The sequence below is a fragment of the Plecotus auritus genome, assembly GCF_963455305.1.
Source record: "Plecotus auritus genome assembly, chromosome: 3".
NCBI lineage: Eukaryota > Metazoa > Chordata > Mammalia > Chiroptera > Vespertilionidae > Plecotus > Plecotus auritus.
The window spans coordinates 46,227,257-46,246,447 of NC_137772.1; the positions used below are offsets into that span (position 1 = coordinate 46,227,257).

The 19,191-nt window shown below is 39.5% G+C and overlaps 1 protein-coding gene across 1 annotated transcript in view; it reads left to right on the top strand.

Moving 5' to 3' along the window:
* Positions 1-19,191, top strand: part of ABCC4 (ATP binding cassette subfamily C member 4 (PEL blood group)) — a 236,179-nt gene that overhangs the window by 108,669 nt on the left and 108,319 nt on the right. The window contains exons 15-19 of the mRNA XM_080659153.1: positions 1,347-1,556; positions 3,280-3,420; positions 3,838-3,875; positions 4,297-4,391; positions 6,416-6,562. Coding sequence (XP_080515279.1) covers positions 1,347-1,556; positions 3,280-3,420; positions 3,838-3,875; positions 4,297-4,391; positions 6,416-6,562 — 631 coding nt within the window. The remainder of the gene's footprint in view (positions 1-1,346; positions 1,557-3,279; positions 3,421-3,837; positions 3,876-4,296; positions 4,392-6,415; positions 6,563-19,191) is intronic.

The following is a 19,191-nucleotide window of genomic DNA, read 5'->3' on the forward strand; positions in this document are numbered from 1 at the left end:
GCTGAGTCTTATTCCACAGGGTGAGAAAATAGTGAAAACATCTGCATATTTTTTATATAACTTTGTAAAGACAGGAAGTGTCACAAGTCTTCAAAAATATTATTTGATTGGCTGTAACTTGAGCAGTTGACTGACTTGGGAAAGCCAAACTGGCTGCTTGTGCTTGTTCTTCAGTTTTGTTTTCTCGGATTTGAGTGCATCGATCCTGGGGTACGTTTTGGGTTCCTTGCGTAGGCTACTGAGGCATTAGGGCATCCCAGTCCAATGGACTGTGTGTTTAATTATTTTAACACATGGAATATTGAACTTCCTGAGTTTTGGGGGGCAATTTTAGAGTAAAGACCATGAAGATGCAGCTCATGGTTGTGTCCTCACAGGTCTCGAACCAGCGAAGCACATGGCAGGCACTATGACTGTGGTCTATATAGGAGCACTTGTGCATCAATTTTTTTTACCAATCCATAATTTATTTAATTTTTTAAATCCTCACCTGAAGATACTTCTCCATTGATTTTTTGAAAGACAGAGGGAAATATCGATGTGAGAGAAACACATCGATTGGTTGCCTCCTCCACGTACCCCGACCTGGGACAGGGAGGAGACATGTCTTTGACCAGAATCTAACCCGGGACCCTTCAGTCTGCAGGCCGACGCACTATCCACTGAGCAAAACCGGCCAGGTTGTGCATCAATTTAAGTTGTTTTTTTCCTGGAATATCCTCCCTAATTGACTGTGTTCTTTTCAAGTCTGCTTGTTACATGAGACTTACCTTAATTTCCATGTCGTCTAAAAAGATTTCTTAATATTCCCACCAACATCTATACTTTCGGCTTCCTTAAATGGCCATGGTAGTTATGTCAGTGATATCCACTTTTAAAAATATATATATTTTATTGGTTTTTTACAGAGAGGAAGGGAGAGGGATAGTTAGAAACATCAATGAGAGAGAAACATCGATCAGTTGCCTCCTGCACACCCCCTACTGGGGATGTGCCCGCAACCAAGATACATGCCTTTGACTGGAATCAAACCTGACCCTTCAGTCCTCAACCCGACGCTCTATCCACTGAGCCAAACCGATCAGGGCAGTGATATCCACTTTTAACACACGATTCCCCATTTCCTTCATATCACCTAGCCCTAGCACCTAACACAGGGTTTAGCAGAGAATGCTCAGTTCCACGTTGAATTAAACTAGATTTGTTAACCAGAATTCCAGACTGAACATTAATTTTCTTACAAAAATCATAATTTAAGACCAATTAGCATTTCTTGATTAGTATTACATCGGATTATTATTATCAAATGCAAATCCATTTATCTCAAATTTTTATTTTTATTTTAGGGTAAAATGGTGCAAAAGGGCACTTACACTGAGTTCCTGAAATCCGGGGTAGATTTTGGTTCCCTTTTAAAGAAGGAAAATGAGGAGGCTGAACAAGCTTCCGTTTCAGGAAGTCCCAGGCTGAGGCACCGCACCTTCTCAGAGTCTTCAATTTGGTCTCAACAGTCGTCTAGACCCTCGTTGAAAGATGGTGCCCCAGAGAGCCAAGCTGTGAGTATCTCATCTTGCAATGTGCCCTGGCTCTGTCTGCTCTTAGTGGCCTCATGGACCTTCATTCTGCTTCGCCCATGACATTTTCATTTGTCCCAAAGTAGATCCTGAGGTTCCAAAGCCTTAATCCATGGGCTTTGTAGAATTAAAACAGAATGAAGGGAGCACGCCCGATTGGGGTTCTCCTGTGGGTATGGGATGGAGGAGATTGTGGACATCAGTAGTGGATGTACCGCTATAAATTCCTAGGTTTATGTGGCTCACAGTGATTGATATTAGCACTCGAGTTTATCACAGGTTAATCCTACTTGCTCTGGTGGCCCCAGGCTTCTCTCTTGCAATCAGAGTTGTAATTTGGAGATCCCCTCAGACCGTGACCTGCCTTGGCCCTCATAAAATCAGCTACTTTTACTTATTTTTTTCTATTGCATTGATTTAAAAAAACCAACTTTATTGTTTAAAGTGTTAAATATGTCCCCTTTTTTCCCCTCCTTTTAGCCCACCCTCATACCAGGCCTTCACCACCCTATTGTCCATTAGTTACGTATATATGCATACAAGTTCTTTGGTTGATCTCTTCCCACCCACACACCCTCCCCGTCTTTCCTCTGAGATTTGATAGTCTGTTCCATGCTTCTGTGTCTCTGGATCTATTTTGTTCATCAGTTTATTTTGTTCATTAGATTCCACATGTGAGTGAGATCATGTGAATCTATAATCTATGTCCTCCAGACAGAAGTGCAGAAATGCACTATATTTTCCTTAAAAATATGCACCGTATTCTTCGATATGTGAACCCTATGATCCAAATCCAGGACTCGGATTATTCAAGTATTCAAATTAATCTCTCACAATTGAAACTCAGGAATCACTCTTTACAACAAATTGATTCAGTTCATACAGTCTCCCTTGTTATTCAAACTCTGATCACTCCATCTTGATGTTCAGACTCAATTTACTGTATTTAGCCAATATTTTGAACTCTTCCTGTGTTTCATGTTTACATTATTGAGTGACACTAATAGGGATACATTGGTTCCCTATCATCTATATATATAAAAGCCTAAGTGACCGGCCAACTGTCTGACCGTCCAACTGGTAGCTATGACATGCACTGACCACCAGGAGGCAGACTCTCAATGCAGGAGCTGCCGAGCTGCCGTGACTTGGCAGCTGCAGTGACTTGGCAGCTGCGGTTCTTGGGTGACACACCTGGAACCAGAGTGAAGAAAGTCTGATTCTGGGGTGCGTCACCCAAGAACCACCTCTCACAATCCGGGACCCCTCGGGGGATGTCAGAGAGCTGGTTTTGGTCTGATCCCTGCAGACCAGGCCAAGGGACCCCACCAGTACACGAATTCGTGCACCAGGCCTCTAGTTTTGTATATTATTTTGGAACTTGCTTCTGCATTTATACTTGAATCCAGTATGGTGTGCATGTGATGGAAATCATGGCATTAAGCAAAGACATAAAACAATGATAACCTTGTGCAAATGATACTTATTTCTAAAGATTCCAGGAAGTGGGATGCCTGGGTCCAAGGGCAAATGTGTATATGGTGTGGTTAGATCTTTCCACACCCCTCTCCGTAGGAGATGTACCATTTTGCACTTCTACCAGTAGATGTGATGTGTGTGTTTTCCCACGGCTTTGCCAATGGAGTGAACTTTTGAAATTTGGGCATCACTTAGTTTTGTCTCTCACTGCCTTTTTCCTTCCCAGATTGAGAATGTACAGGTTGCAGTAGCCGAGGAGAGCCGTTCTGAAGGAAAAATTGGTCTTAAGGCCTACAAGAATTACTTCATAGCTGGTGCTCACTGGTTCACCATCATTCTCCTTATTCTAGTCAACATTGTGGCTCAGGTACTTAGGGACATTGGTTTTGTTTTGTGCCCTCAGCTTGATATTTACAGTAACACTTATATTTATACTGTATCTGTTCATACTATATTACTGTATTTTGCAGTTCACTTGGATTTGCATTGAAATGTACTATTTGTGGGGATCAGAAAAAGTGATGCCTACTGGTGTCGCACGTCCATTACAAGGAACTTCTAGGGGGAAAAACGGGATGCCTTTTAAAGATTTAAAAATGTACTGTGCACTTACTTGACCTGTTGTTATTCGGGATGTTGGGTTTGGCACAACCGTGACCTGAACTTGAAGGACCCTCCCCGTTTTCTGGGGCCTTTCCATTACTCATTTTAGTGAGTGACAGTTTTTGAGTTGAAAAGTCATGCTAGGGTTTGATCTTTGTGTTTGTTTGTTTCCCTGCCCTAGCTTTCCTATGTTCTTCAGGACTGGTGGCTGTCATACTGGTGAGTTATTTCTGGTCTGGTTGGAGGCGCTGTAAAATCGACGTGAAGCTTCCCACGCAGAAGCAGGGGGCGGGGGGTGGGGGGGGGGGCGGTTTGCTCAGCCCCTTCCTCTAGACCTCACTTAGTTTCCCTGAAGAAAAAGGAAGTTCTTGCTGGTGGACCATGACCCTCCCCCGGTCTCTCCTATGTCAGATCCTCAGCAAGGTCTTCACAAACAATTCTGAGACCTCAAAGTCGTGATTCAAATTGAATTTTATAAGGTAGACAGACACCCACAGGACCCTGTGAGCTGGGAGTCATCTTCTAGCATAAAACGTGTCTCCCAAGTTGAGGATAAGTGGTTTTGTTTTGTTTTTTGTTTGTTTTGGTATTTATCTAAATTCCATCTGTAGTTTAATGTTTTTTCTGCCTTGTTCTATAGGGCAAATCAACAGAGCGCTGGGAATGTCACTGTAAATGGACAAGGAAATGTAACTGAAGAGTTGTCTCTTAACTGGTACTTAGGGATTTATTCAGGTAAAGTGTCATCACTTGGTTTATTATATGAGAGTCTGAGGTGCTTACAATGAGCCTGTGTGATGAACTAGGCTTCCGGGAGTAATTCAGTAATGTCTTAACAGATTAAGGGTCTGATTCGCATTTACTCTGTGAATTAATTAGAATAATTATTTTTAAAAATCTACTAGAAGAAAGAGGTTCAGCGAAGACTCTTAATTTGCTCTGTACTGGATTTTGGAAGTTAAACCGGGATTGAGCATTCAGAAAATCAGCCACTGGAAATATGTGGCTATTGTCTATTCTAATAGGTTGCTTTAGCTAAATCTTATATTATTATATGGATGGGCAAGGGGATTAGAAACGGATCCCCACCCTCTGGTTCAGATTGTTCCAATTCTGTTTGAATAAACCCTCGCTTTTGTTGAACTTGGATGCAATCCTCTGGCAGCAAGGCCCCCCAAATAAAAGCATTATTCCCTTGCAGGTATGCAAAGCTTCCCTCACCATGCTGCTCATCACTTGGGCTTCACTAATTACTTAAGAGGGAAGCTAACCAGGGAGAAACCCAGTGTCTGGGAATTAGGTTGCCTTCTCTTTCTTACCTCGAGATCACAATGTTATCGCCTTCCCAACTGTGGGAGTAATTTAACATTTGGCTTGCCAGGCCAGTACTAACACCATGCTCCATTTTCATAAGAGTGCTTAGAATGTATGTAGCATTCCATACTTTTTAAAGGAAATCCTCATCTAAAATTTTAAGTATCCCCACAGGAAACACTCATGCATGCTCTCCTCAAAGCTAAAGTGAGTCATGTTTGTAATAACCCACTCATTGAAATGTGGTATTTATTTCATTGATCACTTGCTAAGAAATGTAAATCCATTCACTGTTTACCTTCTATATTGGTGGACAATGAATGACCTAAAGGAAGAGGGAAAGATTCTGTCATATATTCATGGAGGATGATGGCTATGGAAAATGCCTGTTGATGGAATTAAAAAATCTGACCAGCTTTCAGAGTTTGAACAAATGATGTGTTATCTGAAGGGGGAAAAAGTACTTAGTGGAATATTTATTGCAAAAGTTATCCCTACTTTATTTAGATGTGTGAGTTCCAGAGATGTTAGGAGAGCTATTTTAATGTGCAGAATAGGTATTCATTTATGTCATTAATAAAATATATAATTTAAATGATTATGTTCATATAAGATGCTTTATTTATATAAAACACTTAGTGAGATTAGTCCCTCATTCAGATTAATTATGTTAAAATATGCTTCGTATTTTCTTGCAATTCAGTTATTTAAGAGATTTTCTAATTGCAACTTACGATGGTATTTTTATATTCTTTAAAGGCACTTGGGCATTTTTTACAAGGACATGGTCAATTATTTCTCCTCTTCCGTTAATATCACATGCTGGTATAAAAACATACCACAATTTTAGAGCATGGGACATGTTGTAAATAGTAAGATTTGGAATATGGAGAAGGGAAGATCAACTACTTTTTATAATTGTATTTGAGTTTTTAATAGAACATGTAATTAAATTAGGAAAGACTAGAATGAAACTGTACTTTACACCTGATTCCCTCCTCGCACCCCCCCCCCCCGTAGTTTCTATTTGAGAGAAAAATAAATTATTTTATATTCTTTATAAATGTATCTTGCAAATGCATTAAACTATTTTTTTAATGTATTTATTGATTTTAGAGAGGAAGGGAGAGGGGGAGAGAGATAGAAACATCAATGATGAGAGAGAATCATTGATTGGCTGCCTCCTGCACGCCCCCTACTGGGGATCGAGCCTGCAACGCAGGCATATGACCTTGGCCGGAATCGAACCTGGGACCCTTCAGTCCGCAGGCCGACAGCTCTATCCATTGAGCCAAACCAGCTAGGGCAAATGCATTAAACTCTTAATAGAGCCCAGATCCTTTATGGAATAGAATATGTGATCTCTTTATAAGCTGCCTGCCACCCTTTAGCATTGTTGAAGGGAGTGCAGAGACCCTGTGCTGAGGGATGTTTCTTCGTTTCAGGTTTAACTGCGTCTACCGTCATATTCGGCATAGCAAGATCTCTGTTGGTATTCTACGTCCTAGTTAACTCTTCCCAGACTTTACACAACAAAATGTTTGAGTCCATTTTGAGAGCTCCGGTACTGTTCTTTGATAGAAATCCAATAGGTAAGTCAGATACCAAGTTAATTGGTAAATATGTCTTATTAACACATTTAATGTCCGATTGTGTTTCAGTGTTTGAAAGTGGAGGCAAAGCTTGGAATCAAATCACTCTGTGTGTTGATTCTCTTTCTATAAAGAGCTTCACTGATTTCCTCCCAGAGAAAATCAGAATAGAGGGGCATGCGAGCTTTTATTCCAGTTTGTGTGTGTGGAAAGATAAACGAACGTTCACTCTGCAGAATGACTAAGGAAGCCATTGGCTGGAGTACAGTGTGAAGCTGGGCCACCCTTTAGGAAGGCCCTTCTCACAAGGAATCTCTCCACATGAGACAGGCGGTGTGTTTCTTTCATTGCCCACCCATGTCTAAACCAGAGCTCTTGCACCAGCTCTATGAGGTTTACCTAACATGGTTATGAAAAGTTAATTAAAATGCAAGCTGGGTGAAATGCAAACATCCTATCCTCTTCAGTAAAAGCTATGAATTATAGTTTTAAACTAGACTTCTGGTTACATATTGGAGGCTTGGTCCTACCTGCCAGGTGGGTTGCCGGGAGTAATTTTGTTGGTATGAGTTTACCTGGTGGTTTCCAAGTGGTGGGTACCTCCACCCAGAGGCCTTGACTTGTCTTGTTTCTGAGGGTAGCCCCCTGAGCTGGGTTCCTATGAAGAGGTGGGCCATAGCACACATCCCCACTCTGTCCAATTGGTTAGACTGGTGGTGAAGCCCAGGGCGGCTTTGCTTTTGCAGGTAGTGATGATTGACAGAACCTGTGGAGGCAGGGAGGTGGGTTGGAGGGAGCACAGGGTTAGCCTTGGTCTGGCTATTAACTTGCCATGTGACCTGGGCCAGAGCACGTAGATATTATTGGGTAGGCAAATCTCAAAGCCGGTAGTTGTGGTTCAAAGTGTGGCCTCCAGAGCCCGCTGCCTGGTGTGAATGCCTAAGTAATAACCGATTATAGTTGCATTGATATTTATGTGTTCTTGTCACTTAATTTCTCTGTGCCTGGGTTTTCTCCTCTGTAAAATGAGGATGCTGTTCCCACCTACCTTGCTCAGATACTGTGCGAATTAAATAGGTTGATAGAATCACAGTGCTCAGACCATGGCCGGTGCCTGGTGAGCCTCGGCAATGACACCTCAGCACTTCCTCGCCTGTGCGGTGGAAATGACTGCCGCTGCCCTCTCTGTTTCACAGGACTGGTGTGAGGATGAAATAAGACTCTTCAGGAAAGCGTCTTGTGTAGATTTAGTCATCCCATGTTTAGTCCAGGCCTGTGCGAAGCACCAGGAATTGTAAAACTGCAGAGGCATACAACATGGACAGTGTTTTTTATACAGCTGTGGTTAGCAAGGGATCCAAAGATTTAGGTAGTCTTACAGCCATAAAGTCGCTCCACTCTGCCAGTTAATGTGAAAACTTCAGTCATCAAGTTTGGAGCATCAAATGGGACTGCATTTCTGTCATCACTGCCTCTGAATGCTTGTGACCACCATTAATTGGACTCTTCATGTGCAAGACCTGTGGGCTTCCCCACGTGCTGGTTTATTTATTATTCACAGATTTGGGAACCAAGTCTCAATCTGCGAGGCTGCTAATCTCAGAGCGGCACAGGAGCGCTTATCTTGCCTCCCCTCCTGCATCTACTGCAGGACTTGATTCCGTCAAGAAAATAGAAGCCCCCGTAAGAACGCCAGAGATAGGCCTTGCTTGCCCAAAATGTTGAGGGCCCATGAGTTATTTACTCTTTTAGCGATAGATTAAAAGGTGCTTTTAATTAAAGAAAATTTTTATGTGGTAGATTTTAAATTTCCATTTGGATAAAAGTTTTATACTTCTTAAAATGGGAAGAACAAGCCAAAACTATGAATTACGCCTTATAGTTGACATTGATTCTGTATACTTTAATGCTTATATATTATTTTTAAAAATTCCCCTCTAGAGTAGCAAGGTAGACATGCTCCATTTTTAAGTTCCATTACATGTTCACAAGTGCCTAGAGTAGTGTTGCTTCCTCGAGTCACAGTGTGTCCTCTGAGCAGCACGGAGCCTGGAGGCATACTTTCTCTTCTGCCATTGAGAGCTCGCTCTCAGGGAGACCCTAGAGTCAGTGTGTTTCCGTGAGCTCAGGGTCCTGACGACCCCCAGATTTTAGAAAACTGAGGGGACAGGCATTTTGTCAGTGTGTACATAAGCTCCTCGACTTACGGGGTTACCTCCGTTAAACCCATGTAAGTTGAAATTGTCATAAGTTGAAAGTGCTTTTAATGTAACTAACCTACGAAACATCAGAGCTTAGCCTAGTCTACCTTAAACATGCTCAGAGCACTCACCTTAGCTCACAGTTGGGCAAAATCATCTTGCTGCCGCTGCCCAGCATCACGAGAGAGCGTTGTATTGTATATCACTAGCCTGGGAAGAGAGCACAATTCAATATTAGGAGTATGGTTTTTACTGAATATAGGAAGTCAAACAATCTTAAGTCTAAACATTGTGAGTTTGGGACTGACTTTAGTTTTTAGCAAGCTAGACTTGGGTGGGGACTAGTACAGAAACCAGAACTCCAGGCAGAGGCCCGAACCATAGCCCTGCTTGGATTTGTGGAGGACTTGCCAGAGTTCCCTTCCGTACTCGCCCCCAGTTCCCGCTTCTGCCATAACATTCCCAATGACCCTGCTCTCGATTGTAGCAATGTTGTTTACACTCATTCATGGGTGCTTCCATCCAGACGTGTTGTCTCCCTTCTAGTATTTTCTCCCAGATCCCCATGCATTTTGTTCATCATTGGGGGACACTTTGCAAGTATGCAGAGAACATACTTGAATCAGCCACCTGTTGCCCTGCCAACATCAAGTTCACCACTTTGACTTGAGGAGAAGAGCAAGGGAACCTTGAAGTGCAGGTTTCTTCTCAATAGCAGAGTTTCTCTGAATGTTAGCCGTTCCAGAGCTGATTTGTAAGAAGGTTCCATTGCTCCAAGCTGCATGACTATGTTACTCTCCATTTTAAATCCATATGGTTGCACGAAGTTACCTTGTTTAGTTGTCTATATAACGTGACACTTTCTTGTCTACTGATATTTCATAACCTTATATATTAGCTATTTGGGTAAAATTTGAATCAACTAGTGTGAGGCCTTACAATGGCAAAAACTAGTTTTCTTCTTCTTTCGCCTCTCAGCCATCTCTATTTTTTATTCTCTCCCCCTAAGATGTATTTTGGTAATGGTATTGTATGTGTCTATTTAAGAGCCGCACATTTTCAGCTGCCGTGTTTCCTACTCATTTGGATTGCAACTTGAGTTGTCTAGTGTCATATGACGTGTCTGTCCCGTGCTGTTTGCCACTTCGCCTCTTCCTAGTCGACCTTTGTCCTCCATCATCGTAGCTCCTTTCAGTTCTATGAGCTCTTAACACAAGGGTAACGCAATCCCAGGTCAGCAGTAAGTCCTTCAGAAGTTACGAGATAATTTCTCTTTTAAATTTAAGTCCTGTTTTCCTTGCACACGCAGAATTCATTTCATGTTTTTACATCCGGCACTAGAGGGCAGCATGATCTACATTATCTCAGGGATATAGTGTAAGCAGGGCACCTTACTGCAAAACCTGGGTGTTTTTCTTTGAAAGCTTTCTTGGAAATTCCATTTTTATAGCTTGGGTCTTTGTAGTTTGTAGCGTTGATATGCGATTTTAAAAGCATTGTTGTGGTTTATTATGTTTGACACGTTAAACTCTTTGGGTTTATAAAACATCACTCCCAGCATTGTCCCAGAATATCTAGTATTTCAAACAAGGTTACTGGGATTTTTTTAATTGACACCTGCTTTGCTAGTAACCAGGATAGGCAGCTGCTGATATATTGACTGGATGTATTTTAATTGCGAAAGGGTAGAATATGGTCATTTGTAAGACCTGAGTTAAACATGAGTTCAGGGAGACATATGAACCAGTTTCTTCACTTTTCTTCCACACCATCAGCCAGCAGAGACATTTTATTCTTATCAAGTCTCTTGAATTTCTCCCTTTGTGTTGGAGACAAGATGAGTGCATAGTTGTCGTGTTTTTTTCATGCCTAACTGTGGTGACATAACACTTGGCCGAGAGGGTTGACTATAATGAATTCCAGACAAATATTTATTTGCTTTCAATGTGTTAATTTGGCTTTAAGAAACTGAGCTGCTGGTGTCAGTAGATGATGTTTGTTTATTCTCTCATTTTGGGCTGTGGCCAGTATGTTCATGTCACATGACTGAATTTTATGCAGTGGTGTGTGTGTATGTGTGTGTTTGCTTACTTAAGCATCCAGTGTAGAAAAAAGTGCAAATTCATATTATTTTGCTCTTTATCAATCAAGTTAAGTTAGGGCTAAAACACTATAGAGAGAAAAGTAAACGTGCTACTACTGTCTTTTGCCATTTTTACTCTTCTGGTGGAAGGTACTTGTCCCCATTGAGGTGCATGGGAAATGAATGTTTGCATTAGAGTTAAGCAAGACGTTTTCTTATACTCTCCCTAATCAAAAGGTTTAAGATTTCCAGTCACCTGAGTGGAAAGTGAGGCTCGGTAGGTGATTTCACAATCTAAGATACCCTGGGTTAGGATGTGCGTTGTGTAGGAGTTGAGGGTTTGGGGGAAGAGGGTTTGAGCCATTGTTCTGATCCTTCTACCTGGAAATGGACTCCTTCGCACCCATTGTAACTTGCTAAATAAATACCTTGCGGAGAAGTGCAAAGTGAAGTGGCACTGTGAGCTTTTTGTCCTATCAGAGAACCTGTCTTGCTTTGCTATTCATAAAATCAATCCTCAACATCCCTCTGCTTTACCAGAAAGGAAGAGTCTTCAGTAGAGAAGAAAGATAATTGTAAGGATACCTATCTGTCTGTTCAGTTCAAATGACCACTGGGGTTAGTGCTAAATGCATATTTTTAACAAGTATAATATTTCAGCACTGTCAAAATTACCTTGACGATAATAGACCTGTTAAATTATAGCTCTATAAGTTAGGAGGTGAGATGGCTTTGCTTAGCACACATTAATCTATGCCTGTTCACACAAGTGATTCTGCTGAGCAGGTAGCATGTTAGAACAAGAAATACTGGTCCTAAAACCTCTGATTTATGGTAGGTGTTGTTTTGACACAGCATCATTCAGACGATTTACAAGGCAAGGCTTCGTGTTAAAATATTTCACCAGTGTCATCATTCGTCACCGACATAAATATTCAGTAGTGATGCTTGAAAATTGGTAATATGCCCATTCATGCCAAATCACTCGCTATGTTTCCTTTCAAGTGAGATCTGTTTATGGATATGGTTAAAAGAAACTACGATTTTTCTTCCTTGAGAGCAGATAAGCTGTAAGAAATCGAGAATAAGAATAACAACCCTCCTGACAGCTTTCATGCACTCATCTTGCCCAGGTTGCTTTTAGTTCTGGCTGAAGTCCTACAGGCTTTTTGTTTTCTTCTTCCTTTTCTTGCTTAGTGCACATTGTAAAGAACATATTTATAAGTACATTAGTTAAACAGGCTTTTTGTGTTCAAAGGAAGAAGTTAGTCATCATCAGAAAAGCTTTGTTGCAAAACAAAAACACACATTTCCCCTTTCATTTTTCCTTGTTAGTAATAACAAATGCAAGTGACTGTAAAGGGAGTAACACAAAAGATTGCATCAATCATAGTGATTCTCAATAGCCACATAAATATTATTTTTTCAGGTTTGAATGAAACAGCTAATAGTTTGAAGTAGGTGTGGTAATTAAGTCCTGTCGGGCTGTCACATATTAAAAATAATGTTTTTTCACATAACAATGGTTATATGTACTTAAACTCTTATCAGGGTGATATTAAGTCATATTTTATGGGAGTTGCTCACTTACTGCTAATAGAATCATAAAAGCCTTTGTTACGAGTTTAAATAGTTACATAATTACATATATTTGCTTAATATTGTTATTTTGTCAGTAATCTCTATAAAGGTGATTATTATGCCCTTGACCACGGGTGGTAAATATTGCACCATTTTGGTGTATATTTTTAATCTATTAGAATGTTCTGATTACTCTTTATTCGTGTTTTTTTCTCCATGGTAATCATACATGAAAATACTGACAAGTTAGTAGCAGAAAAAGCACTGTGTTTGTGATTGTCCAGTAAAATATCACAAAGGTAAGATTTGGGAAGCTTGTTCAAGGTTTTGTAGTCATGTAATCTCTGGATAATGAAACGATGGTATTTTACTTGCTTTTTTTTTTTTTTTTCAAATCATGAATATGTTAAGTGGTACATATACATCTCTCATAAGTTCACTACACTACTCTAATATTTGTGGCTATGATTTTAATGCCCCCAAACTCCTAGGTTTTCAATGGTTTGATGTCCTAGAGCTTAGAGCTAGGCAGACTTTGGTACTCAAGAATTCCTTGGTGTATCCCATTTTCTGATATGCCCAATAATTTGGTGTTATATGGGATATGTGATGTATGGTATTTTATAAATTGAATAATTTATAAGTTTTACAAATCATTTAATTTATAGTAATTCAAATACTGTTACTTAAAAGCCTCTTCCTCCCTTCCTCCCTTATTACTTCAACATTTTAGTTTTTTGTGATAGAAAATGCATCAGTCTTTTTATGGCATAGTTCATTGCTTTTGTACAACCATTTCAAGAGAAATTAGAATAGCTTTTTGGGCCTGTTCCCACATGAATAAATATTGAGAAGTATATTACTGAGAAGCTAATATGTATAAAGCATAGTCTCCTGACACTAAGTGGGAATCGATGCGGATTTGCTGGATTGAAATTATGTACAGTTTTGCTATAATGTCAAGTGCTTCCCCTAAAATATGTGTGTGTTTTTTTTGTTGTTAATGTGCCTTATTAATTTATTTACTTACTTTTTGTTAATTCTCAACTGAGGATATTTTTTTCCATTGGTTTTGAGAGAGCGTGAAAGGGAGAGGGAGAGATAGAGAAACATTGATGTGAGAGAGACACAATGATTGGTTACCTCCCGCACGTGTGCCAACCGGGATCAAGCCTGCGAGCCTCCAACCGAGGTATGTGCCCTTGACCGAATCAGTTTGCAGGCCAATGCTCTAACCACTGAGAAAAACTGGCTAGAGCTATTTATATATTTATTTGAAATTATAAGATTCTGAAGAGAAACCAACAAGTAGTTATCTGAGACAGATACACAGTCAGTGAGTGACCCTTGGGTACCTCTCCGATGCACATCCCTTAGCTTGGTTCTTATTCTACACACATGTCCCTGTGTTTTCTCCTTGAGGTGTATTTGCTGTAAGCAGCTCTCATAAAAGAGACAACTGGTGAAATAAATCACCTTCAAATCACCAAAAGAGCATTTGTTGTATTTAATTTTTGAATTCTTCACCCAGATAGTTCCCATTTCCAGCTTTAGAGTTCAAGCTTGTGCCCACAACAAACAGCTGTTGATTATTGGCATTTGTTACTTTGTTTTATGAATCTATTTTGATTTACTCTTCTCATCGGTAGGTTCATCTTGGTTGTCACAGAGAGTAAGATTTGATGTTGAAGCTCTCTTATGAGACCAAGGGGCAAACTTTTCTTTTCATTTTATAACTGAAATCTCTTCATCTTCTTTTATCATTTCTTCCCTGGCCACTTTATTTTAAACATTATCATTTGTTTTGCCATGAGGAAAATGGGGGGCGAGGGGGAGGGCGCGGAAATCCAAATATTTACAACATCGAGCCTGACGTTTCATTTCACAAAGTTTTGGTGGAGTTTTTAATCACATCTTTATAGTCCTTGTCAAAATTACAGTTAAATTATAATTTAGGTAATTATGTGTTGACTGCCTGTCTCTCCTCTTAGCCTTGGGCTCTTTATTAAGTGTATCTATTGTGTTACTACGAAAGCCGCTGAGCCCAGGATTGGGCACGTTGTAGATGATTAGTAAGTATTTGCAGGCCGGATAGAAGAAGGGATGGTTTCAGGAGTGTACTTGCACCTCTCCATGCCCCACCCATGAAGAGCATTGGAACTTTACAGTGTTGAAATAGAATTAGAGTCTTTATCTTATCCTTTGTTTTTATATTAATTTGAACTCTCTTCTATAATTTATTTTCAAATGTAGAATTTCTAATAGGTTATTTATGGTGGATGTTGTTTCTGTTATGTGATGGCATGAAGAGAAAACCGTATATATTGGTTCATGGAACTAGACTACTCAAGTTCTGTTGTCTGCCAATCAAGGAAACGAAACCATCAAACACCTGATACATTTCTTTGGGGATTAGTTGTGCATTGAAGATGAATGTCGGCAGTTATGTGGGTTAAATATTTGGTACTTGGGTAGTTTTACCTGATAAAAACTACATGCCCTTAAGAAGTAAACAGGAGGACTACCTCCATTTAAAAACACCAGCAGGCTTTTTAAAACTGTTATTGGATAGGGAGTTGAGAGGTAGGTCGAGAGGTTGCAATGTCCCAGTTCTGCTAGAAACCTAGATTTGGAATAGCTGTTCCAGTCCCTTCATTTCTGTTGGCCTCAAGTTTCTAACAGGTAAAAAAGGGGACTTTTTCACTCATCAAGTATTTATTGGTTATCTACTAGTTGTCAGTTTTGGTCCCAAGCATTGGGGCAAAAAGTCCCTGTCTTGGAGACATTTCCACACTTAAATAATTGCAGACAATGGATGGTTTCTCTCTTAAAAAAAAAAATATGGCAATATTCTGATTCCATATAGAAAAGATAGAGATTCAAAATTTACTACAGAGATCTTGACTCAAGTATACACACAGCACACTCACACTCACCAACATAGCCCTATGGCATATTTCTTTTTCACAATCAATTACGTAAGTGGTTGGCCTTGATTTTCCAAAATTTCCAAAAAGTGTTATGGAAATTCAAGATGAATTGTTTTCAAAATGAAATCATACCAGTGGGAGTGTGAGAGGAATTTAGGAAACAAAGTAAGTGATTCTTTATTTAAGATCCTAATCTCTAAGCTTACAGCAAACTCAACCTGGTTTCTAAGCAGACTGTTGACTAGACTCACTTTCCTGACCCATCAGGGACTCTGGATGCTGGAACTCATTTCAGACCAGTGATAGGGAAAGGAGAGGGCAACCAGGACTTCCAGTTGTCGCCCTTTATAGGTATCTACATGCAGTTCTCTTTGGGCCTTTTAGAAGTGTGTTACAGATGCTTTGAACGGAGGTAGAACGTAAGCAATGCATTTTCTTCTTAAGTAATGTTACCATGAAATCAGCTATGATCTGTCGAGTACTCTCTTCTCATTCTTGGTAACCAGGATTAAACTTTTAGAGACTACCTCCTCATTTAGGTAAGAAACTCTTTAATACCTAGAAAAAAGATGACAAGCTTCAAAGTACACTTTGAGTGGAAGTTTATGAAAATACTGTGGTTAAATGGAAAGCTATCATGAAATCAAGTTCTGTGTTCTGGAAATATTTCCCTTTCATTTCTTTTTTTTTTTGCATTTGCATTTTAATAGATTGTATCACACGGGGAAATGTTTCAACCTCTTGAACACCTGGAAAGTCTATTTTAGACTTGTTATGTGTTTAAGAGTCTTTATCCAGACATTTTCCAAACACAGTCCTGCTCCTCAGGAGAGGAAAATCCTGCCTCCAGGTCAGCTGTTGGTAGAGAGCGTGCGGCAGAGCAGCTGTGGAGCCAGGGCTTCTGCCCTGCTTGCTTTTCAGCCTAAGGCCCTGATTTTGGGATGTTTAAGTCAATAGTTAGTTAAGGATTTCTCTCTGAACTTCAAGTGGAAGTTTCTAGAAGTCAATAATTAGTTAATGATTTCTCTCTGAACTTCAAGTGGAAGTTTCTAGAAATGTTCTTTTGATTCAGTGACTGATCTCATCCTTCATTCACTTTTTTTTCTTCTGCACAAAGGTAGTTGAACAGATACTACAGAGTATGTGGAGTTGTCTTCACATATAGTATTTTCTCCCACATATAATCCCACGTATTTAGATCAGCAGCAGTGCTTTCAGATGTCATCAGAATCATAGATTAATTTTTTTATTACCTTTAAATATTTAACAATAGACTAAGAAGGAAATAGTTGCTTTCTTGTATAGAGTTATTATTATTATATTTTTTTTTCATTCTTTTTTCCCCTGTTGGTGCCAGAATGGCCTGGGCTCATAAAATTTATTTCTTTGGCAGGAACCATTAAATTATTATTCTTCCCTTTTTGGAGAATAAAATGGTATTAACATCTTTAAATTGTATCTCATGCTAATATAAATCTTCTCTGCATTTTCTCTTTTACTTTAAAAGGAGTGAACATGGTTTAATGAATTCCACCAATAAGCGGTCATATAGACAGAAGTATTTCTTATTGGTGCCAGCTTTTAACTTTAGTCTTGACATAGTCCTGTAAGTGAAAGGAAAATAAACACATTTCAAGATGATGAGTAATCAGTGTTACTAGAAAATGTTCTTCTTGACTTCAAGATTAAATAAATAGTTGTTGACATAAATAGCCAGAGTAATAAAAGGGAGCACCTGTGTAATCCAGACAATCAGTGGTTTATCATACAATCAGATAAGCTGCTGTTTATTCACGAATCTTCGTCTTCAACCAGGTGACTAGAGTTAACTCATACATTAGGGAATTCTAAAAATTGAGTTAAGAAGCCTTAATTCCCTTTGATGCCAAATTTCCCATCCACTTACATCACTTTTCACAAATAAGACACTATAGGAATTTAATGCTTAATAGTCCTGGCCTTCAGGAATGTCGTCTTCTCTCAGTTCTTCCTGTATCAAAGTCGATAAATTTTCTAGAGAAGATTAGGGTTTGAAATTGTAGGTGACAAAATAAGTACGTTGCAAGTTTTGGGATATTTTTTAAAAATATAGCTCATCTTTTCTCTTCCCTTACTTCTCTTGTTGAGTTTTTATTTGATGTCAGCCGAGAGAGAACTTTGGTTGTAGACATTGTGAAACTATTACTGAGCAGGGAGTTGAGAGTTAGAGATGTTGCTCAGTCCCGTTTCCTCTAGGAACATGACTGTGGGATACCTGGGCCAGTCACTTCGCTGGCACCATCAGGATCCTCAGGTTGAAGCACAATTACACCTCCAGCAGCATTCGATGTGGTGTGGGGTGGGGGGTGTGTGAAAATGAGAGAGCTTTCTTTTTGTGAGATTGCCACACCAAAATTAGATTCAGATTATTAGATTTTTAAAAGAGATATAAAATGTATAGTTAGAAAATTAGCCAGCAAGTAAATTGACCTTTGACTCTCCTCATCACCAAATCGGATTGGTTTTCCTTTATTTTCCAGTAGTGGTTTTGAACTACCATGTGATTTGGGATTGGTGGTGCCCCAGGGAGCCCCCATGGTAAAAGTAAAGACAACAGACTTTAGAATCAGCCCTCCTGAATGTGCATTCCAGCCCTGCCACGTATACTTCTATGGGGGTGGGGGTGGAGGGGTGGAGGTGGGTGGGTGATAGTAGTGTTGTAGTGTAATCCCCATCTTACAAAGGACGCCTCAAAAAAAAGGTCAAATTATGGAGTCGTTTATTAAAAGCCGGCGGCATACGAGGGAGCAAAAGCACTCCAGACCTCAAAGCCCCGAACAGCTTGCCACTTCTGGCTTATATGCAGAATATCACAAAAGTATTGATTACATGTTTGGGTCTGGAATGAGGAACCTGTTTCGTGAAAAAGCATTTTTACAGAAGCAGAATTTGAGCAACTTAGTTATCTAAAGTATCTACGAATCACTGAATCAACAGAAACGCATTATCTGGGACCAACTGGACAATTTAGAATAATTGTGCTGTCCAGATTCCGGGACCACTGAGTCAACGGAAACTCAGTTATCTGTAGCTACTGAGACAATTTAGGATCACTCTCTGTCCTGGGTCCCAGAGGAATGTGCTTCGATGACCAGTGAGATCACAATCAATGGGATATTCAAACCACCATCAGTGGAGTTTTCAATCATACATAAGTTCAGAAAATCAAAATAACTTTTAAATGAGTACAGAACCCAAAACAGCAAGGTTAAAAATATTAAACAGCAATTTTTACCCAAGTATGGTTGCTACCATACTTCATTAGTATAGTAATAGTCCTAATCATCTTTATGTGTGTGAGAATTAATATATGTAAAGCATTTGAAACAGTGCCAAGCAAATAGCTGATATTGAATGATTTTTAACTAAGTGCCATGATAAGTATTTGTGTTTTTCTGCCCCCCCCCCTTTTATACAAAATACAAATGAATATGCAAATTTTGATAAAATAGCAGGGAGTTGGGGTGGACCTGTGTGTTTTCTCAGACACAACGAAAAATAGATAAATGACCAAAACTAACAAGCCACAAAACAAAATCAAACAGCATGATTTTTTTTTTGTTTGTTTGCTTGTTTTGTTTTTGTTTTTATTGGGGCTTTGCTTCACTCCAGAGTTCATTTTAATTTAACTTAGTTTCACAATGAGAGCTCAATTTTGCATGTAAGTACCAAACATCTGGTTTACTTTTTGCTTGAAAATGATACGGCTGAAGTTTATTACAGGTCTATTGTGTAATTAAGGAAAAACAGTTTGAAATTTCATAAAATAAGTTCTATTTAAATAGAACATTGGGA